This window comes from Microcaecilia unicolor, chromosome 9 (assembly GCF_901765095.1).
Source record: "Microcaecilia unicolor chromosome 9, aMicUni1.1, whole genome shotgun sequence".
Lineage (NCBI taxonomy): Eukaryota > Metazoa > Chordata > Amphibia > Gymnophiona > Siphonopidae > Microcaecilia > Microcaecilia unicolor.
The window spans coordinates 226683010-226707942 of record NC_044039.1 but is presented as its reverse complement, the minus strand read 5'-3'; the positions used below and the strand labels follow the sequence as shown (position 1 = coordinate 226707942).

At 46.6% G+C, this 24933-nt stretch overlaps 1 protein-coding gene across 1 annotated transcript in view; it reads right to left on the bottom strand.

Annotated features, from left to right (window-relative positions):
* Nucleotides 1-24933, bottom strand: part of ALDH6A1 (aldehyde dehydrogenase 6 family member A1) — a 188209-nt gene that overhangs the window by 110570 nt on the left and 52706 nt on the right. The window contains exons 4-6 of the mRNA XM_030214333.1: nt 23618-23779; nt 22650-22728; nt 18981-19283 (exon numbers count right to left, since the gene is read on the bottom strand). Of these exons, the coding sequence (XP_030070193.1) occupies nt 18981-19283; nt 22650-22728; nt 23618-23779 (544 nt within the window). The remainder of the gene's footprint in view (nt 1-18980; nt 19284-22649; nt 22729-23617; nt 23780-24933) is intronic.

Below are 24933 nucleotides of genomic sequence, written 5' to 3'. Positions count from 1 at the left end.
AAGCAAGCAAGACTCGGGAGACACCCTCAGAAAGACCTAAGGAGGCGAAGTCTATGCTCTCAACATCCAGGCCATGAGAGCCAGAGACTGGAGGTTGGGATGCAGAAGCGCCCCCTCTTTCTGAGTAATGAGGGTTGGAAAACACTCCAATCTCCACGGTGCTTCGGAGGATAACCCCAGAAGAAGAGGGAACCAAATCTGACGAGGCCAAAAGGGCGCAATCAGAATCATTGTTCCGCGGTCTTGCTGGAGTTTCAGCAAAGTCTTCCCCACCACAGGTATGGGGGGATACGCAAACAGAACGCCTGTTCCCCAATGTAGGAGAAAGGCATCTGACGTTAGACTGTCGTAGGCCTGAAACATGGAACAGAACTGAGGGACCTTGTGATTGATCTGAGTAGCAAAAAGATCCACCGAGGGGGTGACCCACTCTCGGAAGATCTTGCATACCACGCCCGAGTTGAGCGACCACTCGTGAGGTTGCATTATCCTGCTCAACCTGTCGGCCAGACTGTTGTTTACGCCTGCCAGATATGTGGCTTGGAGAAACATGCCGTGACGGCGAGCCCAAAGCCACATCTGAATGGCTTCCCAACACAGGGGGTGAGATCCGGTGAGATCCGGTGCCCCCCCCCCCCGCTTGTTGACATAGTACATGGCAGCCTCGTCTGTCTGAATTTGAATAATTTAATTGGACAGCCGATCTCTGAAACCCTTTAGAGCGTTCCAGATCGCTCGCAACTCCAGGAGATTGATCTGAAGACCTGATTCTTGGAGGGGCCAAGCTCCCTGAGTGTGGAGCCCATCTACATGCGCTCCCCACCCCAGGAGAGATGAATCCGTGGTCAGCACTTTTTGAGGCTGAGGAATCTGGAAGGGACGTCTCAGGGTCAAATTGGATTGAATTGTCCACCACTAAAGGGAATTGTGAAACTCGGTGGACAGCTGGATCACATCCTCTAGATTTCCTGCAGCTTGATACCACTGGGAAGCTAGAGTCCATTGAGCAGATCTCATGTGCAGGCGTGCCATGGGCGTCACATGAACCGTGGAGGCCATGTGGCCTAAAAGTCTCAACATCTGCCAAGCCATGATCTGCTGAGATGCCCTGGCCATGGAAATGAGAGACAGAAGGTTGTCTGCTCTCGTCTCGGGAAGATAGGCCTGAGCTGTCTGAGAGTCCAGCAGAGCTCCTATGAATTCTAGATGTTGAACTGGAAGAAGGTGGGACTTTGGGTAATTGATAACAAACCCTAGTAGCTCCAAGAGTCGAATAGTCATTTGCATGGACTGTAGAGCTCCTGCCTCTGAGGTGTTCTTCACCAGCCAACTGTCGAGATAAGGGAACACATGCACTCCCAGTCTGTGTAGCGACGCTGCAACCACCGCTAGGCATTTTGTAAACACCCTGGGCGCGAAGGCAAGCCCAAAGGGCAGCACACAATGCTGAAAGTGCTGTGTTCCCAGACAGAATCACAGATACTTCCTGTGAGCTGGAAGTATCGGAATGCGAGTGTAAGCATCCTTTAAGTCCAGAGAGCATAGCCAATTGTTTTTCTGAATCATGGGAAGAAGGGTGCCCAGGGAAACCATCCTGAACTTTTCTCTGACCAGATATTTGTTCAGGACCCTTAGGTCTAGGATGGGACGCATCCCCCCTGTTTTCTTTTGCACAAGGAAGTACCTGGAATAGAATCCCAGCCCTTCTTGCCCTGGTGGAACGGGCTAGACCGCACTGGCGCTGAGAAGGGCGGAGAGTTCCTCTGCAAGTACCTGCCTGTGCTGGAAGCTGAAAGACTGAGCTCCCGGTGGACAATTTGGAGGTCTGGAGATCAAATTGAGGGAGTACCCCAACCGGACTATTTGAAGAACCCACTGGTCGGAGGTTATGAGAGGCCACCTTTGGTGAAAAAAGTTTAGCCTTCCTCCGACCGGTAGATTGTCCAGCACAGGTACGTTTATGGCGGCTATGCTCAGCTGGAGTCAGTCAAAAGTCCGTCCCTTGCTTTTGCTGGGAAGCTGCAGGGGCCTGTCTGGGCGCACACTGTTCACGCGAACGAGCGCGCTGGGGCTGAGCCTGAGAAGGCTGTCGGGAAGGTGGATTGTACCTACGCTTATTGTAAGCATAGGGAGCATTCCTCCTTCCCCTGAAAAATCGTCTACCTGTTGAGGTAGATGCTGAAGGCGAGTTTGTCGAGGGTGGTTTCCCGCTGGTGGAGCTGCTCTACCACCTGCTCAACCTTCTCACCAAAAATATTATCCCTCCCCGCCCCCCCCGGCAAGGGACATCCGCAAGCCGCTGCTGGGTCCGATTGTCCAGGTCAGAGGCACGCAGCCATGAGAGTCTGCGCATCACTATACCTTGAGCAGCGGATCTGGACGCAACATCAAAAGTGTCATAAGCACCCCTGGACAGGAATTTACGACACGCCTTCAGGTGCCTGACCACCTCCTGAAAAGGCCTGGCGTGCTCGGGAGGGAGCTTATCCACCAAGTCCGCCAGCTGCTTAACATTGTTCTACATGTGAATGCTTGTGTAGAGTTGGTAGGACTGAATTTTGGACACGAGCATAGAGGACTGGTAAGCCTTCCTCCCAAAAGAGTCTAAAGTCCTAGCCTCTCGCCCCGGGGGCGCCAAGGCAAAATCTCTAGTACTTCTGGCTCTCTTGAGAAAGGAATCCACAACCGCAGAGTCTTGAGGTAACTGTGACCTCATCAACTCAGGTTCTCCATGGATCCCATATTGGGACTCCGCTTTCTTAGGGATGGTGGGATTAGATAATGGTTTCATCCAATTCCTCAGCAATGTCTCTTTAAGGACATTATACAGAGGAGCAGTGGATGACTCCTTAGGTGGCAAAAGATAGTCCAGGACCTCGAGCATCTCAGTCCTGGGCTCATCCTCATATACCACAGGGAAGGGAATGCCCTACAGACATCTCCCGGACAAAGGAGGAGAAGGACAGACTCTCCGGTGGAGAAAGCTTCCTCTCAGAGGAAGGAGTGGGATCAGAAGGAAGACCACAAGACTCCGCGGAAGAGAAATATCTGGGGTCTTCCCCTTAATCCCAGGAGGCATCCTCCTTGGCATCGGACAAGAGTTCACGAACTACACTCCAAAACTGGGCCCATCTCGACGCCGAGGACCCATGTCCTCGATGGCGATGTCGAGAGGTTGACTCCCATGCTGGCGGCGATGAAGCTCCCTCCATCGACCTCGAGTCAACCTGGGTGGCAGCCGAGGCCGCAAGCGGTACCGGCGGCGGGGACCTCACCACAGGCACAGAGCCAGCCTCCACTTCCATCGACTTTACCGAGGGCGCAAGCACCCCCGGTACCAGAACAGACTGATGCAGCAGCCCTTCCAGGAGACCTGGAAGAATAGCTCGAATGCTCTCCTCTAGAGTCGTTATCGAGGAAGGCTGTGGGGCCGGTACTGGAGTCGAAGTCAGAATCTGCGAAGGCCTGGGAGGCGGTGCCAGGCTGTCCGAAGATCAACGCACCTACACCTCTTGTACGGAGGGTGAGTGCTCCTCCCGGCGTGCCGAATCCCTTGACGCCCCAGAGCTCCCGGTACCGTGCCTCGAGGGAGACCGGTGCCGATGCTTCTTCGCCTTCGCTTGAAGCACGTCACCAGTGCTCCTCGGTACCGACGAGGACGTGGAATCCACACGCCTCCTCGGGGTTGGGTCCGACCGGTGGGCCTGCACAGCAGGAGCCTTCCAGACACCGAGTACACTTCTTGAAGCTGCTGGAAGGCTTCGATGACATCAGCGGAAAAATCGCAGCGGTGAAGTCAAACGGCTCGATTGTGCCAACTGAGGGCATAAAAAAGGAAACCGCGGAGGGGTGGCCCAAAATGGCCGCAACAGAACTGAAAGGAAACTTAATAAGGGCCAAAACTAAGGAAAAAAAGAGAGGTTTTGTTTTTTTTTTAGTAGAAAAGAAAAAAAAACAAAAAAAAAAAAGATGATGGGAAACAAGAAAAAAGTGGCAAACAGCATGTGAAAAGGCGCCAAAGTTTTTCCTGGGACTTAAGGGAGAGAGACTGACAAGCAGCCACTCTCCACCGTGGAAAAGAAAAAACTGAGGCGTGAATGGACGCGCAAGCGGGAAGATGGTCGCGCATGCGCAGTGCGTCCATCCCGCTCTCTGCTGGCTGTCGCAAAGCTCTTCAGATTTTAATAGAAAAAAATCTCTGTTCCTGGGGCCGCCGTGGACGCCGACCCACATGTGAGAACAAGCAGCCTGCTTGTCCCCGGAGAAATGGCAAAATTCTACTCACCCCGATTCCAAAAGAAACCAAGAAAAAGACAAGTGAACTCACCAATTACCGCCCAGTAGCATCTATCCCACTAGTAGTCAAACTGTTGGAAAGCATGGTAACCAAACAACTCGAAGATTGCATAAACAAATTCTCACTCTTACATGAATCACAATCAGGATTTTGCCCCCTCCATAGCACTGAAACAGTACTCGTAACGCTCCTGGCCAAATTCAAGCAGGAAACAGCAACAGGCAAAAGCGTACTTCTCCTTCAATTCGACATGTCTAGTGCTTTCGACATGGTAAACCACAATATATTACTAAGACTACTAGATTACTTCGGTATTGGTGGAAACATATTTAGTTGAATCAAGGGTTTCCTAACCACTTGAACATACCAAGTGAAATCAAATTCAAACATATCATCACCGTGGAAAGCCAAATGCGGACTACCTCAAGGATCACCACTATCACCGACCCTCTTCAATCTAATGATGACACCACTAGCCAAGTCTTTAGCCAACCAAGGCCTCAACCCATTCATCTATGCAGACGACGTCAAAATGTACATACCTTACAAACATGACCTGACAGAAATCTCCAATGAAATCAAGCTCAGCCTAAATATCATGAACTCATGGGCAAATGCATTTCAACTAAAACTCCATACAGATAAAACACACTGTCATCCTCTCATCCCAACACAATACGAACAAGCCCACAAACAAAAACACCCCAGACTACACCCTCTCTATCTCAGACAGCCTGAAAATCCTCGGCGTTACTATCGACCGTAACCTTACACTTGAGGGCCAAGTTAAATCTACAACAAAGAAAATGTTCCATTCAATTTGGAAACTCAAACGTGTGAAACCATTCTTCCCGAGGGAAACATTTTGTAATTTGATACAATCAATGGTACTAAGCCATGCAGACTACTGCAATGGAATATATGCGGGATGCAAAGAACAACTCAAAGAAACTTCAAACCGCTCAAAACACAGCAGCCAGGCTAATATTTGGGAAAACGCGATTCAAAAGCGCCAAACCTCTCCGAGATAAACTACACTGGCTACTAATCAAAGAATGCATTGCTTTCAAAATCTGCACCCTGGTCCATAAAATCATCTACGGAGAAGCCCCAGGCTACATGACAGACCTTAGACCTACCAACAAGAAACACAATCAGATCAGCACCAACATACCTAAATCTCCACTACCCAAGCTGCAAAGGACTCAAATACAAACTAACTTATGCATCCAGCTTCTCCTACATCAGCACGCAACTGTGGAACGCACTACCAAAAGCCGTGAAAACAACGTACGACCACCTAAACTTCCGGAAATCACTAAAAACTAACCTGTTCAAAAAGGCATGCCCCATCGACCCAACCTAAGTGCCTAAGCCTTGCAACACAACGAAACCAAAGCCTGAAACTGACATGGTATAACTCTTCCTCTGTACGAATCCCCAGTGTGTCTACAACACGTGAACTTTCTTCGACCACTATAACTCTTTGTATTTGTTTCTCTGCCGGAGATGGCGAACGCCTCTACGGTACTATGTAAGCCACGCTGAGCCTGCAAATAGGTGGGAAAATGTGGGATACAAATGTAACAAATAAAATAGATTGCTATATGTGGGACACAGGCCGTACAAGCTAGCCCGACACGCTAGCCCGACACCGGCCTTTGAGTTGCAATCTAAGTACCACTTGACATACCATTCATTTTTTAATTAGGAGATCCTCTGTGATTATCCCATGCTGTTTTGCATTCCGCCACCATTTTTTTCTCCACCACCTGGCACTGGGAAGCAAGGGTCCATTGAGCAACTCTCAAATAGAGGTGAGCTATGGGCGTGACATGCATTGTGGAGGCTATGTGGCCTAACAACTGAAACATCTGCCCAGCTGTGACCTACTGGCTGTGCTGGACATAAGTGGCGATGCGAATTAGAACATCCACCCGCACCTGAGGGAGGTAGACCCAAGCCTGAACTGTTTCTAGCAAGCTTCTTATGTACCAATTGCTGTACAGGGAGTTGGTGGAATTGGGTAGTCAATAACGAACCCTAGTAGCCCCAACACCCAAATAGATCGCCACATTGATTCTTGAGCACCTTCTTACGAAGTGCTCTTGACCAGCCAATTGTCTGGGTAGGAAATACATGAACTCCCAGTCTGTGTAGCGATGCTACAACTACAGCTGAACACCCTGGGAGCAGATGCAAGATCAAATGGCAGGACACAATGCTGGTAGTGGTGTTTCCCCACCTAAAATCTGAAATACTTGTGACCAGAAAGTATCTGTATGTGTTTGTAAGCATTCTAAGTCTAGAAAGCATAGTAATTCATTTGCCTGAATCATGGGAAGTAGGGTACTCAAGGAAACCATCCTGAACTTTTCTTTGACTAGGCATTTGTGTAGGGCCCTTAGTCTAGGGACGGGACAAATCCCCCTGTCTTTTGGGGCATGAGGAAGTACTTAGAATAGAATCCCTTCCCTTCTTCCCCTGGTGGAACTGGTTCGACCACATGGGCCTTTAGAAGAAAGGAGAATTCCTCTGCGAGCACTTCCTGGTGTTGAGAGCTGAATTTTGGTGCTCTTGGTGAACAATTTGGAGGAAGTTGCCGCCAACTGAGGGTGTAACCCACCCGGACTATTTGCACAACCCATTGGTCTGTGTAACAGAACTGTGTGCTTTAAGCCTGTAAAATTGCCTTTATTGAACCTTGAAATGCATTTCTCAGCAGGTGATGCATGTTTTATGTTAAAGCTGTTACAGAAAAGTGAATGTCTTCTTTTAGTTTTACTCAGTGAAAAAGTGAATCTACAGTACTGTGAGCAGTATATTTTTAAAACTTGTTGACTGGGCTCTGATTGGCCTGGAGTTTGAAATTATCCAGCAGTTGTTGCTGGCTGTTGCTTCAGTCTTAGCCCAGGACAAAAGAGAGACAGATCACTTTGCTGAAGCTCGGTGAATTATACGTCCTGATCTTCCCAAGTACTTTTAGACAATATGCAAATGTTTAGTTAGTGTTATAATTGTTCCATATTTCAGTTACCTGATATTCTTTGCTGAAGATCGCCTGGTGACTTGCCTGCCTGGTGCGAAGGTGGCGGACCTCATGCGTCACCTAGACAGGATTTTAGATAGTGCTGGGGAGGAGCCAGCTGTCTTGGTACATGTGGGTACCAATGACATAGGAAAATGTGGGAGAGAGGTTCTGGAAGCCAAATTTAGGCTCTTAGGAAGAAAGCTCAAATCCAGATCCTCTAGGGTGGCATTTTTTGAAATATTACCCATTCCACGCGCAGGGCCCAAGAGACAGGCAGAGCTCCGGAGTCTTAATGCATGGATGAGACAATGGTGCAAGGAGGAGGGTTTTAGTTTTGTCAGGAACTGGGTAACATTCTGGGGAAGGGGGGACCTATTCCGAAAGGATGGGCTCCACCTTAACCGGGATTGGACCGGGCTGCTGACATCATCATTTAAAAAAGAGATAGAGCCACTCTTACATGATGTGATAAGGAATAACAAGTCTAGCTTGAAGTGTCTATATGGAAATGCTAGGAGCCTAAGACATAAGATGGGAGAATTGGAATATATTGCACTGAAAGAAGAATTGGACATAATAGGCATCTCTGAGACCTGGTGGAAGGAGGATAACCAGTGGGACACTGTCATACTGGGGTACAAATTATATTGAAGTCACCCTGGACTGGATTGGGGGAGGAGTAGCATTGTACATTAACGAGAGGCTTGAATCAAATAGATTGAAAATTCTGCAGGAAACAAAAGACCTCTTGGAATCATTGTGGATCGAAATTCTATGTGTAAAGGAGAAAAGGACAGCGATAGGGATGTACTACCGTCCGCCCGACCAGGATGAGCAGACGGACGCAGTCATGTTAAAGGAAATTAGTGAGGCAAATAAATTAGGCAACGCAATAATAATGGGTGATTTTAATTACCCCCATATAGACTGGGTTAATGTAACATTAATCCAGTCTAACCCATTTTGGGATCTTGCCAGGTATTTGTGACCTGGATTGGCCACTGTTTGAAACAGGATGCTGGGCTTGATGGACCTTTGGTCTTTCCTAGTATGGCAATACTTATGTACTTATGTAACATCAGGGCACGCTAGGGAGGTAAACTTCCTCGATGAAATAAAGGACAACTTTATGGAGCAGCTAGTACAGGAGCCGACGAGAGAAGGAAAAATTCTAGACTTAGTCATTTGTGGAGCGCGTGATCCGGTACGGGAGGTAGCGGTCTGGGGGCCGCTTGACAACAGTGATCATAATATGATCGCCTTTGAAATTTGCCTTCAAAAAGTTAAGCATAGGAAGTCAAATATGTTAGCGTTTAACTTTATTTTTATTTTAAATCTTTTTATTAACTGGTATTCGCATAAAAAGATACATTTATGTACGTCAACCACAGCACATCACAATATATTACAACATGTTAACTTCTGATAACTATTACCATCAAAATGATATCTGGGTATTTCTTTTAAACAACCTTATGCTACCCCCTCCCTCCCCCTTCCCATCCCTTTTCCCCTCCCACCCCTCCCTCCCTCCCTCCTCTACTCCTCAAATTAGTGGCATTCTAGGCATAGCAGGACATATCAAGTATCGCACATATTCAACAATTAAGAAGTCTGCTCCTGGCTGCTGGTTGAAGAGTGTCCCAGAAACGGCTCCAGATGTTTGTCAGTTGTCTACCCACTTCTGTTTCAAAGTCTTGTACTCCACGTCTCTCTAATTTCAGCATCTCTATCATTTGTACCCTCCATTGGGCCAATGTTGGGCTGACACTCTCTCTCCAATTTGTCAGTAGTACTCTTTTCCCCTGCAGCATAGATCTCTGCAAAAACCCCTTCAAGCCCAGCACTTGAAAGGGATTCCCAAACTGATTAGTGGAGCACAATACAGGGAATGTGCGTATAGGGTGATACACCGTGCACATATGGCCCAAACACAGCTAGCAATTTTTTTTTTTTTTTTTTTGGGGGGGGGGGGTGAACTCCATGACATGCAAATGCTGTGGCAGAACAGATAATACATTCTACCATGCTTTTTGGGGGTACAGGATAATTAGGCAATTTTGGGGGGAAACCACTAATTATATGTCAAACCTATTGGGTCGGGATGTAACAGGAACAGCAGTGCAACTACTGTTAGATAAACCTGGGTCAATTAGAGGGGCCAACACCGGAAGAAACCATGCTGATTCGTAAACTTAATTTACTAACAAGGAAATGTATATTGAAATATTGGACGGCTGATACAGGGCCGGAATTTTGGCACTGGCGAAACCTTGTGCATCAGCTGATGATGTGGGAGGCGAAGGAAGGTAATAGATCACCAAAAAAGAAAAAATTCCTTAAAATCTGGGGTGTATACATAGATACACTGTCGCAGAGGGCGAACAGCTTGGTGCTTAATTTGTTGTAGCTGACAGACGAACACATAGTGATAGCAATATTGGAAAACGGTAATAGGGGGGGTAATAGGAATATAGGGATGGAGGAAATGTAAGGAAGTAATTGCAGAAGTTACTGTGTTAAGGATTGGTTGAAGTTGTTCGCTGCTGAGGCGCAATAGTTAAACTGTTGGAATTTTGAAACATTGTATTGGGCGGGAGGGGGGAGGGTTTTTTTTTTTTTTTAAACAAGAAAGATTGATAATTGACGTAGTTAAATGATTCACTGGTAGCTTGAACATGATTGAACTGATGTGTATTAAGAAAATGTAAAGTGAATCATGTTTGGCAATGTTATTAATAAAAATGTTGAAACATAAAAGATAGAAAACAGAGAGTAGGGTAGTTGCGGGGTCCCTCAGGGATCGGTGCTGGGACCTCTGCTTTTTAACATATTCATAAATGACCTAGAGATGGGGGTAACTAGTGAGGTAATCAAATTTGCCAATGACACAAAGTTATTCGAAGTAGTCAAAACGCGGGAAGATTGTGAAAAACAAGAGGTACCTTACGAGACTGGGCGTCTAAATGGCACATGACGTTTAATGTGAACAAGTGCAAAGTGATGCATGTGGGAAAGAGGAACCCAAACTATAACTACGTCATGCAAGGTTCAGCGCTGGGAGTCACAGAACGAGAAAGAGATCTAGGTGTCATTGCTGCTGTGCCTAGGAAAGCAAATAGAATGTTGGGTATCATTAGGAAAGGGATTGAAAACAGAAATAAGGATATTATTCTGCCATTGTATCGCTCCACGGTGCGACCGCACCTCGAGTATTGTGTTCAATTCTGGTCGCCCACCTCAAAAAAGACATATTGGAATTGGAAAACGTGCAGAGAAGGGCGACAAAGATGATACAGGGAATGGGATGACTTCCCTATCAGGATAGGCTGAAGAGCCTGGGGCTCTTCAGCTTGGAGAAAAGGCGGCTGAGAGGAGATATGATAGAGGTCTATAAGATGAGCGAAATGGAACAGGTCGATGTGGAGTGTCTGTTTACGCTTTCCAAAAATACTAGGACAAGGGGGCATGCGATGAAGCTGCAGTGTGGTAAAATGAATCGGAGGGGGGGGGGGGGGGGTCACGTGATGCTCTGAAGAAAGGAAGATGTGGTCCTGCGTTCTCCTAGGCCCTGGCTCCTTAAATTACATTTAAACACTGTAAATTCTTCAGAATGCGATTTAAAAGCAGCGGAATAGCAGCGTAACGGTACATGGAAAAATACCTGAGCTCGCCCGTGAGAACTATGGCGAGCAGAAGTGTGAAAAAAAGAGAAAGAAAAAACGAAGGCGCCAAGCGGCGTTGAAGAGGGCCCGCCAGCAAGCGGAAGTGCTCCGTTTACAGCGGAACAATTGCAGCAGTTAACTGAAGCGGTGGGTGCAGCACTGGACCCGAAACTGGAAAAACTATATAACCAAGTGTCTAACCTTGAATCGCTCCTAACCGACACGACCCAAAGAACTGGGGAGCTTGAACGCCGAGTGTCAGAAGTGGAGGACGCAGCGGGTCCTGTCGCGCAGAAACTTCAAAATATGGCCGCCACGGTGGACACATTAAAGGCAAAGATAGATGACCTGGAAAACAGGTCACGACGCGGGAACCTGCGGATAGTGGGGCTGCCTGAAGCAGTGACTGACAGAGTGCTTGTGACGGTTTTGGAAAAATGGTTGGCAGACGAGTTTGCACTGTCAGCTCATGCAGGAAAGCGTTGTCTCGAGTGAGCCCACCGTTTAGGCCGAAAACAAGAGGGGAAACAGTCCCCGCGGACAGTGATCATAAAGGTGCACAATTATGTGCACAAGGAAGAAATACTCAGAGGATTCCGTCAAAAACAGAATGAGCTTAAGTATGACTGGAACCAGATTCAAATTTTTCAGGATTACTCAGCAGCCCTCCAGGAGAAGCACAGACGATTTACACCATTATGCCAGAAACTACATGAGAAACAAAGGACTTTTATGCTGATATACCCCGCCATCTTGAAGGTAAAACATGAAGGGCGATGGAGACTGTTTGAGGACATTCTGGAGGCACAGAACTATATACAAGACTTGGAGCAGCTCGCACAGAACGGAGCGCAGACCTCCAGTAAAGGATGAAATGCTGGCGAGGGGAGCTACTTGAGGTACAAATGATTGTGATACTTAGAGAACTTTCATAGAGAGCTGCTGGACTAAATGCAGTATTGGGAGACTGTTAAACTTAGGGGAGTGGGAGCCAGGGGACACAGGAAGCCCCTTATGCCGATGGATACAATGGGTTTGGGTCACATGGGTTGGAAGCAGGGGAGGGATGGGAAGAGAAAGAGGGGGGAGGGAGGGTAAGGACAGAAGAAAAGGGCAATGAGTGGATGGGTGCAAGGGACTGGAGGGAACTGCAGAAGAAGAAGAGACATAGGAAGAGAACCAAGAGGAGAACCTGGTGGGTGGAGCACACATGAGAACTAAGGATTCCTGTGGGGAGGATGGGCTCCCTGGGAAGGGAAAGTAAGAGGGGATTTATTTATTTGACATGTGTTAATATAGCAATAACTAATCCGCCAAGTGGGAATCCACGCCTGATATCATGGAATGTAGGCGGGATTACATCCCCGGTTAAAAGGGCAAAACTTTTAGGCGCGCTGAAGAGGCACAGGGTGGGTATAGCTTGCCTTCAAGAAACGAGACTATCCCCAGAAAAGCATCGGAAACTGCAGAGATATTGGGTGGGAGAGATGTTTTGCTCCTCAGCAGTGGGCAGACGTGGAGGGATGGCCATTCTGATAAACAGGACCGCTGCAGTAAAGGCCAAGCTTTTGTTTGCGGATAGTGAGGAACACTCTCCGCAAACTATGCTGAATTTGCAGGGACAGGCACTGCTATTGGTGGCAGTGTATGCCCCGCAGACGGGTGGGAAGAAATTTTTTGCTGACCTCTTTGCGCAGTGCCAGAGACATGGAACAGATCCCATAATAGTGGCTGGGGATATGAATCAATGGACCCAATGATAGATAGAACAGGGCGTACGCGAGGGGGGGGGACTCCCGGACCTGGTGTGCTGGAGACCTTCTGCGGAGGACTGGGCTTGGTGGACTCTTGGCGAATGTTACATAAGGATGAACGTGACTTCACGCACACCTCGAGGGCCCACGGAACCCAGTCCAGGATAGACTATATACTGGTGGCACAACAGCTGTTCTCCCGGATTGTGGAGGCAGAGGTGGGTCCGGAGGAGGTCTCTGACCACGCCATGGTCTGGGTGGACATAGAATCCCGGCCATATTATAGTACTTTGGGGGGCTAGCAATTCCCAGCATCTCTCTACGCATCTCCAGAGTTTGCAGACTATCTTGCACACAGGTGGGAAGATTTTGTGACGAACAATGAGCAGCATGTGGACAATCCGAGCTTTTTTTGGCCCACAGCTAAAACTGTCATGCGTGGGGAGGTGATTGCGTATGTAGGTCGGAGGAACCGAAGGATAGCGCAGAGGGTAGTGGAACTGGAAAGGAAGGTCAAGCTGGCAAGGAGGAGGTATGCAGAGAACCCCACCAGGGTCTTGTTAGAATCCCTGACTGCTGTTAGAATCGAATTGAATAGCTTGCTACAGGAGAGATACATGAAGGCGACGATTGTATGCAAGTACAATCTTAGCAGATATGGGGATAGACCGGGCGGTATGCTAGCGCGGCTGATCAAAGGAACGCGTAGAATGCACGTTGTTACTAGGCTTCGCAGAACATCTGGCGAATACACATCGAACCCGGAGGAGATAGCGGAAATTTTTAGGAAGCATTTTGAAGGTCTATACTCAGAGGAGGACACAGGGTCAGGGGTGTAAGACAAGATCAGGAAGTATTTGAGCCGATCGAAAATATGCCTCAGCTAACGGAAGAACAGAGAGACTCTCTTGACTCTCCCCTAAGCGTAAAGGAGGTGCTGAAGGCAATACAGGCGTTAAAGCTGCACTCAGCCCGAGGTCCAGATGAGTTCTCGGGTGATTTTTATAAGATGTTGAAAGACCAGGTGGTGGGCCCCCTGATAAGCTTATATGAGGAGGCGACGGAGGAGGGACAGCTCCCTAGATACGCTAATGAGGCGCTGATTAGCCTCATACCAAAATCAGGCAGAGACTCATTGGAACCGGCAGCCTATAGGCCTATCTCCTTAATAAACGTAGACATCAAGATTCTGTCGCGGGTTTTGGCAGAGAGATTGGCACAAGCACTGCCCTCCATAATTGGAGGGGAGCAGGTTGGTTTTGTTCAAGGCAGGCACTCCGTGATCAATGTGAGGAAGCTGATAGCAGCCGTGACAGAGGCACCTGAGAAGACACCTAAGGGCCTAGTGATCAGTTTAGATGCGGAGCGTGCTTTTGATAGGGTGGTGTGGCAATTTATGTACGAGACCCTAAACTGGATTGGCATACGGGGATGGTTTGCGAGGGCAGTGGAGGCACTGTATGCGGATCCGCGGGCCAGACTGTTGGTGAATGGGGTTCGAACCAATGAAATTCTGATAAGGAGGAACGAGACAGGGCTGTCCACTGTCCCCCCTGCTTTTCTTGGTAGCTTTAGAGCCCCTGCTGTGCATCATTAGGAGAACCCCAGGAATCAAATGGATGAGGGCAGGTGGCGAAGTGGTACAGCTCTTAGCGTATGCAGATGTCCTGCTGTTGCCGGTAGATGACCCACAGACCTCGGTGGCCTGTTTACTGGAGGAGATTGAGAAGTATGGGAGACTCTCAAGGTTTTGTTTAAATCTTTCCAAGTCTCTGGCACTCCCAATTTCAGATAGCGTTAAGCGGGAGTGGGAGGGCCCCTTCCCCTTCAGGTGGGCAGAAAGACAGCTGAAGTACCTGGGGATGGAAGTGTCGGTTAACATATCCACACTGTACAAGAAAAATGTACGGCCACTGCTAGCAGACACCAGGCGCTTGCTGGGAATCTGGGGCTCCTGTCCTCTCTCCCTGCTGGGACGTATTGAGGCATATTTTCAAAGCACTTTGGGAGGCTAAGTTCCATAGGTTTCTATGGAACTTTGGGAGGCTAAGTGCTTTGAAAATATGCCTCATTGCCCTCTACAACATGATGATAGTATTGAAGTGGCTTTATAAATTTCAGGTGTTGCCATTGCACCTGCGGGGGAGGGAGGAGAGGGAGTTACAAGCACTACTACGGAAATTTCTTTGGAATAGCAGGCATCCCAGAATTTCTTTGGAAGTGCTGTATTCTACTACTACTATAAATCACTTCTATAGCGCTACCAGTCGTACGCAGTGCTTTACAATTGAACATGAAGAAAGACAGTCCCTGCTCAAAAGAGCTTACAATCTAAATCAGGACAAACAGACAGGATCAATAAGGATAAGGGAAGGACAAACAGAAGGACACAAGGATAAGATAAAAGTGACAAGTCAGGCGTCGAAAGCAGCATCAAACAGGTAGGCCATTAGCCCGGACTTGAAGGCAGCCAGGGATGGCTGCCTTCAAATAAGCCTAAAACACATGGGGGGATGGGATTGCTCAATATTAGGTACCTCACTATTTCATGCACGAGACATGTAAGAGACTGGCTGGCGGGGAGTCACCAGTTTACGAATACTCGGCTGGAGGCCTCTCTCACGCCAGAGGTGCATTTGAGCTGTTTATTATATACTACCAAGAGGCCTGCGGGCATGCCCCCTTTGAACTGATTTACCCGCTCGGCGAGAGCGATGTGGCGATGGCTGTGCCGCAGGCATGGTTTTTCTGCAGCAGCCACACCTTTTGTTTCACTGAGTCTAAATCCTGACTTCCCGGCCGGGACAATGGCAAAATCATTTACGCACTGGAAGCAGAAAGGCATTTATTATTTATATCAGCTGCTGAATGATGAGAGACAGCTCAAGCCTTTCGAAGAGATTCTGCTTCTTTCTGTAATATGGCTTACTCACCTTAGATTTCTATGCGTATGTTCAGGTAAAGCACTACGCTCCTCACTCACTGGGAGCGTTTAACCTGAGTGAAGACGTTCAGGACATGCTGTCGACGGCACTTACCCTGGGATCTCAAAACATAGTACCATTATGCTTTCATCACAGGCATCTTCTGAATACCACAGAAGATATTGACTATTGTAAAACGGCGAGGAGCTGGTCGCAGGAACTAGGGGTTGAATTAGATGCAGAGATGTTCCAGAGCTACCTGCTGGCTAATTTGCACAGGACACCATTTATTCGACAGTGGGAACAGCAGTATAAGTTTGCTCTGCGGGCCTACATGGCACCGGCCAGGGCCAGGAGAGCGGGCTTTGGAACGGGGACTTGCCCCAAGTGTGGAGCAGCAATGGCAACCCTGGGACACATGTTCTGGCTTTGTCCGGGTATTAGACAGTTTTGGATACAAATACTGGCAGAAACTGGATAATGCTGGCAACGGAAAGTAGCTGCTAACCCATTGCTATTGTTTGACATCTTTAATGTGGCGAAACCCATTTCATCAGGATTTGTGGGTTTTCTACAAAGGATGACATTGATTGGAAGAAAGTGATACTGCTTAAATGGAGGGAGGAACAGTCACCTACCAGGGAACTGTGGAGATCAAAAATGACAGAGCTGCTGCACTTGGAGTTGTGTGGGACTGCTACCTTAGTGGACCAAGGAAAAGACCCGAACGCCTTCAGGAGAGTCTGGGAGCGATATTGGAATACTCTCCACACCACGTCGAAGCGAAGAATCCTTCATAAGCTGGCTGGTAAAAATGGACATAAACCAGCACCTTCTACTGCATAAGATAATATTTCCCCTATCCACTCAGGCACCAAGAGGAAGAGGGGAGGGAGGGGGGGTGGTTTGGCTAGGAAGAAAATAGGAGGGGGGAGGGGGAGAATCAGCTGGTTAAATGGGGGGGAGGCTGGGGTGGGAGAGGGGATGCGAAGGGGTGGAAGGGATAAGTGGGGACAATGCTTGATAACAGAGTCCGTGGGGTAATACTTATAAATGGTTGTTTAAACTTTAGCATTCTGTATATCTTAAAAGTTTGTAATGTTCTGTTTAACTTGTCATCCATAAGCTGCTGAACACAAGGAGAGGCGGGGGAGGGTTTTTTGTGGGGGGTAAGGGGAAAAATGTTTAAAAACCTTTGGATGCTGATTAATTTTCAGTTGTTTGCATGCAGCAGGCCTGGGTTTGAGTTCTGTGAGGAACAATGTTTTGATTCGATGTATAATGCTGAACTTTCAATAAAACTTATTTAAAAATAAAATGAATCGGAGGAAATTTTTTCTTCACTCAACGCATAGTTAAACTCTGGATAATTCGCTGCCGGAAAAGGTGGTTAAGGCGGTTAGCGGACTTCAAAAAGGGGTTGGACGGCTCCCTGGAGGAAAAAGCCATAGAATGTTATTGAATGGACAAGGGAATAATACAGTATTTCTAGGATGGGCGGGACAAATTGCTTGTTCTTTTGGCCGCTGTCGGTGACAGGGTGCTGGGCTCGATGGACCCTTGGTCTGTCCAAGTATGGCTATGCTTATGTACTTATGACAATAAACAATATTTAGTTTATTGCCTCTCTGTCTGGACTGATAAAGAATCCTGCTGGTTTGAGTGTTGGGTCTGTGAGTGCTTTCCGGGAACTGTGGGACTGGGAGTATGGCCCCCAGTAACCTAGAAATCACTGGGGATAATTTGAGAGCAGGAGACTCACCCAGAGGTGGTTGTGAACCAGTTGGTGGGAGGAAGGTGCTAGTGTAGAGCACAAGCAGCAGGTGCAGGTGGACGAGCTGTGCTGGGAAAAGACCCTCTAAGTGGCCACAGGATAACCCAAGGCAGGTGGCTACGCATTTCGTGACAGTCTGAGTATACAAGGGGCCACCTTTCTTGGAAAAAAATTAGCCTCCTTCCTGCCAGTAGGTTATTTGGAATGGATACCATTACTTCAGTTATGCTCTACAAAAGCCAGTCAAAAGATCATCCCTTGCTTAGACTGTGGCTGGGACTTCCGAGTCTGCTGCTGCTAAGGGCAGGAGCCCGAAAGCTAGGCCTGCTGCAGAGGACAGGAGGAAGGAATAAACTCTCACCTTTGAGAGTAGAAGGCACTCTTTCTGCCAGTGAGGAGAGAAACCAAGGAGTAGGGTAGATTGGCTCTTTCAATACACTGAGAGAGAAACTGGTTCAAAAAGGTGATCTTTAGTGGAACAACTTAAATGACTCAACACAGCTGCTGTGTTTCGTTGTCAAAACACCTGCTTTAGGAGTCTTGTGATGTACGATGTGTATAGATAGGCAATGTTTCCAAGATCACATGTAACTTTAATAGAATAAAGTAGATTCAATGTCCGTGGATACGTATGAAGCTTCTGTGAAAAACAAAGGAAACTTTAAAAAGCCAAAAATTCTACAAATTAAACAAAGAGGGAATAAAGATAAATAAAACAAAAATAAGTGTCCTTCTACTCACGCAAGGAAAGGAAGACAGCAAAAAACTACAGAATAACTGTGTGTCAGAGACATGGGGCATTCCGTCTGATCAGCTGTGCGCAAAAGATCAAATGTTTGTACGTTTGGGAAGCTTGCCAGGTGCCCTTGGCCTGGATTGGCCGCTGTCATGGACAGGATGCTGGGCTCGATTTCCCAGTGTGGCATTACTTATGTACTTATATACTTATGTACTTAAACTGAGGGTCCTGTGCAAGTACAAAGGGCAGGAGGCACCTGTGCGATTGGGCCTGCCAAAGGTTTCAAGAATGATTCTTATGTTGTGCAGCATCTGACCAGGGGCTCTGTCGGTGACGTCACCTATCTATGAAAATACTCTGTCCTGTTTGTCCTCGTAGAATACACTACCTTGAGTGAATTTTTCATAAAGGCAGTTAATAAATCCCAATAAATATTATAAATAAAGTTGTAAAATCAGTGGCCTAAAGGATGCGGCCAAGGCAACCAACAGAACAGAATTCAAAAGAGGACTGGAAAAATTCCTGGAGAAAAACCCAAAATAATTACATATGTAGACTTAGCCATTGTTCATCCCTGAAAATTTAAGTATGGGAAATAAATCTACTTTGTGGGATCTGAAGTATTTGTGACCTAGATTGGCCAGCTCAAGATGGCTTTTCTGTCGTTATGTTCTCCTACACCCACCCTCTTTGTTAATCATCTCTTTCTCTCTCAGACATCCTCCCCTGATTCTGAAATAACATTCTATTTCATGTTTGTTAATCAACTCTTTCTCCTCACACTCTTTCTTCTTACCAGCATGCTGTCCATGGATGATGTTCAAGGTTCCATCAGGAGCTCCTGAGTCTTGAAGCAGTTTGGCAAGGAACATGGTTGCTCCTGGAACACGTTCTGATGGTTTCATCAAAAAGGTATTGCCACACACCATAGCCATTGGAAACATCCAGAGAGGGATCATAGCAGGAAAATTGAATGGAGCAATTCCTGCACATACTCCTAGTGGCAACCGGAAGGTGTAGGTATCCATATCTTTGGTGATAGAGGGTAAGGTTTCTCCAAGCATAAGAGATGTCACACTACAGGCATGCTCAACCACTTCTGCAATGGTAAGAGAAACTACATGTCATCACTTTCATCAAAGGGAATACCACTACTACTACTACTATTTAACATTTCTAGAGCGCTACAAAGTGTACGCAGCGCTGTACAAACACAGAAGAAAGACAGTCCCTGCTCAAAGAGCTTACAATCTAATAGACAAAAAGTAAAGCATTTAAATTTAAAATATTTAAGCAGTCAAGCACAAGAGAACAGTCACAGAAGGACAGAAGATGTTGAAGGGTGGTCAGTGTGATTAGGTGTAACTCTGGTTGGAGTAGTGGGAGAAGGTGATAGAAGAATAGAAATGGGTGAGGTAAAGTAATGAGTGGGTTGATAGGGAGGTTATATAAGACATGTCACTCTAGGGGTGGGTGGGTAGAGGGGTAGGGTGGGTGGAAGCAGGAGAAGGTATTCTCTGCAGCCTATCTGTGAGATGGAAAATGCTCTCTGAAGCTGCTGCTATAAGTTGTTAGTTTTCTCTCCCTGAAAGAGATCCAAGCCACACCCACGAAGTTCAAACTGTCAGTGGGGAGGGTGAGGGGAGGAAATGGCAGTGCTTGATGAAAAAGAGAGCTCAGTTTGATAGGAGATATACTATAGGATGTCATTCTGAGGCCAGGCTAAGTCTAAAGCAGGAGAAGGTATTCTCTGCAGCCTATCTGTGAAATGGAAAATGCTCTCTGAAGCTGCTGCTATAAGTTGTTAGTTTTCTCTCCCTGAAAGAGATCCAAGCCACACCCACGAAGTTCAAAGGGGAGGAAATGGCAGTGCTTGATGAAAAAGAGAGCTCAGTTTGATAGGAGATATACTATAGGATGTCATTCTGAGGCCAGGCTAAGTCTAAAGCAGGAGAAGGTATTCTCTGCAGCCTATCTGTGAGATGGAAAATGCTCTCTGAAGCTGCTGCTATAAGTTGTTAGTTTTCTCTCCCTGAAAGAGATCCAAGCCACACCCACGAAGTTCAAACTGTCAGTGGGGAGGGTGAGGGGAGGAAATGGCAGTGCTTGATGAAAAAGAGAGCTCAGTTTGATAGGAGATATACTATAGGATGTCATTCTGTCAGTGGGGAGGGTGAGGGGAGGAAATGGCAGTGCTTGATGAAAAAGAGAGCTCAGTTTGATAGGAGATATACTATAGGATGTCATTCTGAGGCCAGGCTAAGTCTAAAGCAGGAGAAGGTATTCTCTGCAGCCTATCTGTGAGATGGAAAATGCTCTCTGAAGCTGCTGCTATAAGTTGTTAGTTTTCTCTCCCTGAAAGAGATCCAAGCCACACCCACGAAGTTCAAACTGTCAGTGGGGAGGGTGAGGGGAGGAAATGGCAGTGCTTGATGAAAAAGAGAGCTCAGTTTGATAGGAGATATACTATAGGATGTCATTCTGAGGCCAGGCTAAGTCTAAAGCAGGAGAAGGTATTCTCTGCAGCCTATCTGTGAGATGGAAAATGCTCTCTGAAGCTGCTGCTATAAGTTGTTAGTTTTCTCTCCCTGAAAGAGATCCAAGCCACACCCACGAAGTTCAAACTGTCAGTGGGGAGGGTGAGGGGAGGAAATGGCAGTGCTTGATGAAAAAGAGAGCTCAGTTTGATAGGAGATATACTATAGGATGTCATTCTGAGGCCAGGCTAAGTCTAAAGCAGGAGAAGGTATTCTCTGCAGCCTATCTGTGAGATGGAAAATGCTCTCTGAAGCTGCTGCTATAAGTTGTTAGTTTTCTCTCCCTGAAAGAGATCCAAGCCACACCCACGAAGTTCAAACTGTCAGTGGGGAGGGTGAGGGGAGGAAATGGCAGTGCTTGATGAAAAAGAGAGCTCAGTTTGATAGGAGATATACTATAGGATGTCATTCTGAGGCCAGGCTAAGTCTAAAGCAGGAGAAGGTATTCTCTGCAGCCTATCTGTGAGATGGAAAATGCTCTCTGAAGCTGCTGCTATAAGTTGTTAGTTTTCTCTCCCTGAAAGAGATCCAAGCCACACCCACGAAGTTCAAACTGTCAGTGGGGAGGGTGAGGGGAGGAAATGGCAGTGCTTGATGAAAAAGAGAGCTCAGTTTGATAGGAGATATACTATAGGATGTCATTCTGAGGCCAGGCTAAGTCTAAAGCAGGAGAAGGTATTCTCTGCAGCCTATCTGTGAGATGGAAAATGCTCTCTGAAGCTGCTGCTATAAGTTGTTAGTTTTCTCTCCCTGAAAGAGATCCAAGCCACACCCACGAAGTTCAAACTGTCAGTGGGGAGGGTGAGGGGAGGAAATGGCAGTGCTTGATGAAAAGAGAGCTCAGTTTGATAGGAGATATACTATAGGATGTCATTCTGAGGCCAGGCTAAGTCTAAAGCAGGAGAAGGTATTCTCTGCAGCCTATCTGTGAGATGGAAAATGCTCTCTGAAGCTGCTGCTATAAGTTGTTAGTTTTCTCTCCCTGAAAGAGATCCAAGCCACACCCACGAAGTTCAAACTGTCAGTGGGGAGGGTGAGGGGAGGAAATGGCAGTGCTTGATGAAAAAGAGAGCTCAGTTTGATAGGAGATATACTATAGGATGTCATTCTGAGGCCAGGCTAAGTCTAAAGCAGGAGAAGGTATTCTCTGCAGCCTATCTGTGAGATGGAAAATGCTCTCTGAAGCTGCTGCTATAAGTTGTTAGTTTTCTCTCCCTGAAAGAGATCCAAGCCACACCCACGAAGTTCAAACTGTCAGTGGGGAGGGTGAGGGGAGGAAATGGCAGTGCTTGATGAAAAAGAGAGCTCAGTTTGATAGGAGATATACTATAGGATGTCATTCTGAGGCCAGGCTAAGTCTAAAGCAGGAGAAGGTATTCTCTGCAGCCTATCTGTGAGACTTCTTTCCCTGGGACACTTATCAGCAGATGAAAGAGATACTCCAAATTTAACAATTATCAGAAATGATAAAACATATGCTGACCTGTTCACCATAAATAGATAATAGTAAAAAAGAAACCCAAACACAAGAAAAACACACTTAGGGATCAACCAAAACAATTTATGACTTAGGACGTTTTTCCCTTTTATTTTGTTTTAAATTTCTTTGTCAACCCTTCTCCCTTAGGTTCTCTCTGCCCTTCCCTTTCACTTCCAATCTCTCTTCTTTGGTGGACATTAACAGTGGGCAGATCTAATGATGGCTCATCTCCTGTGTGCTTGGACCTCGTAGCTGCTATCCTATCCAGGTCTGGCTTTTCTCTGTCCTGGTCACCTACTAAAGTAACTCTCCTTGATCCAGACAAGGATCAAATTTTAAGCTTTCAGCATGTTTCCAACCCTGCCTTGAACTATCCTCATTTTTCCTTATTATCAACAGTTCCCCAAACCATATTTCTCTACCCCAATGTTCTTCCCCCATTACTTACGGAGGCCACGGAACACATCACCCTCAGCATCAGCCAGTGTCTTCCCCTGTTCCAACGTAATGATTTTAGCTATTTCTTTCTGCAAATGAACACACACAAGAAATGCTAAAGTAAACCATATTAGCTTTAGGGAATGAACCTATGTGACAGAACAGTGGGGTTTTAAAGCCTGTAAAACTGCCTTAATTATTTCCTGAAGTGTATTTCTTCTAGAGGCTAGCAGGTGGTGTATGTTTTACATTAAAGCTGTTATAAAAAAAAAACTGAATGCTCCCTCTTTAGTTTGACTCAGTGAGGAAGTGATCTACAGTACTGTGAGCAGTATACTTTTAAAACTTGTTGTTCTGGGCTCCGATTGGCCCAGGAGCACAATTTCATTTGGATTTTACTGGCTTTTTCCTCAGTCTTAGCCAGGGAGATTTCTTTGCCGAGGTCCTGTGATCAGTTATATTTGATAATCTGTGAGCAGTATATTTCCTGATCTCCCCAGATACTTTTTAGAAAGCAAACAAATGTTTAGATAGTATGATAATTGATCCATATTTTAGTTACCTGTTATTGTTTGCCTCTCTGTCTAAACTGATAAAGAATCCTGGTGGCTTGTTCATTGGGTCTGTAGGTGCTTTCCAGGAACTGTGGGACCACTGGGAGAGTGGCCCCAGTAACCTAGAAATCACCAGGGATAATTTGAGAGGAGGCAGTTGTGACCCAGTCAGTGGGAGGAGGGTACTAGTGTAGAGAACAAGCAGCAGGTCCAGGCGGACCTGAGCTGTGCTGGGGATAGGCCCTCTAAGTGGCCGTGGGGGTAACACCAGGTGGACAGCTAGGCGTTTAGTGACAACCTACTATTTAGATGTTAAGGGGTCATTGATGGACATGTTAATTAACAGGGTCCCATGAAACATTTTTAAGTGCATCGAAATCACCATGTGATGCTGGAACTAGTCCCAGCACATACATTATCTCACCAGGTTATCTTTGATGAGTTGCTGGTACCGCAGGAAGATCTGTTGACGACTGAGGATAGATTTCCCTGTCCAAAGCTTGAAGGCTTGCTTACATGAACTCACTGCTGCCTCCATCTCATCTTGTGTGGCCTTTGGAACCCGACCAATTGTCTCATTAGTGGCCTAAATGAAATTAAAGCTATATTATTTTCAATTATCACATTATTTTTCTTATTTAAGAAGGCACAGGAAAAAAACAGAAAAAGAGTCAAATATTTTTCCCCAGCAATAAAAAAATAAGAATTGCCATACTGGTGAAACCAGAGGCCCATCTAGCCCAATATCCTGCTTCAAATAGTAGCCAAACCATGTCACAAGTACCTGGCAGAATACCAAAAAATTCCAAGACTACATGCTGCCTATTCTAAGGGATAAGAAGTGGCTTTCTTCAGGTCTATCTTAATAATAGTTTAACTCCAGGAACTTCCCAAACTAAACACAGCTACAATGTGTTGTTTTTTTAACCACCTCCTTAGGCAAAGAGCTCCAGACTATGCATCGAGTGAAAATATTTTTTTTCTATTTATTTTTAAACATATTACTCAAAGTGCAAATTCAAGGTCCCAGAGATGCAGGGTGATATTCATGAAGTGAGCTTTAAAAAAGAGGCAGTCTCAAAGCCAAGAGCTAGACAGTAATAGCTTCAAAATCTCTGCCTTTCCACAAAATCACCAGGAGACAATCCTAAACAAAGGCATAAAGGGGTATAACTTGCAGGGAGTAAAAGGCAGTGCATGGACCATGTTGGTCTTTATCTGCTGTCATTTACTATGCTACTATATGATCAAGCAATCATCACTGTATAATCTACCAGTGCATACTATATTAGTGCTATAAAGCGAATGCTACATACCTGTAGAAGGTATTCTCCGAGGACAGCAGGCTGATTGTTCTCACTGATGGGTGACGTCCTCGGCAGCCCCTCCAATCGGAATCTTCCTAGCAAGGTCCTTTGCTAGCTCTCGCGCGGCCGTCTTCCCGCCCGAAACCGGCTCGAGCCGGCCAGTCCAGTATGTAGCAAGACAATACACTTCAAGGGAAGACACAACTCCAACGGGGAGGAGGCCGGGTTTGTGAGAACAATCAGCCTGCTGTCCTCGGAGAATACCTTCTACAGGTATGTAGCATTCGCTTTCTCCGAGGACAAGCAGGCTGCTTGTTCTCACTGATGGGGTATCCCTAGCCCCCAGGCTCACTCAAAACAACAACCATGGTCAATTGGGCCTCGCAACGGCGAGGACATAACTGAGATTGACCTAAAAAATTTACCAACTAAC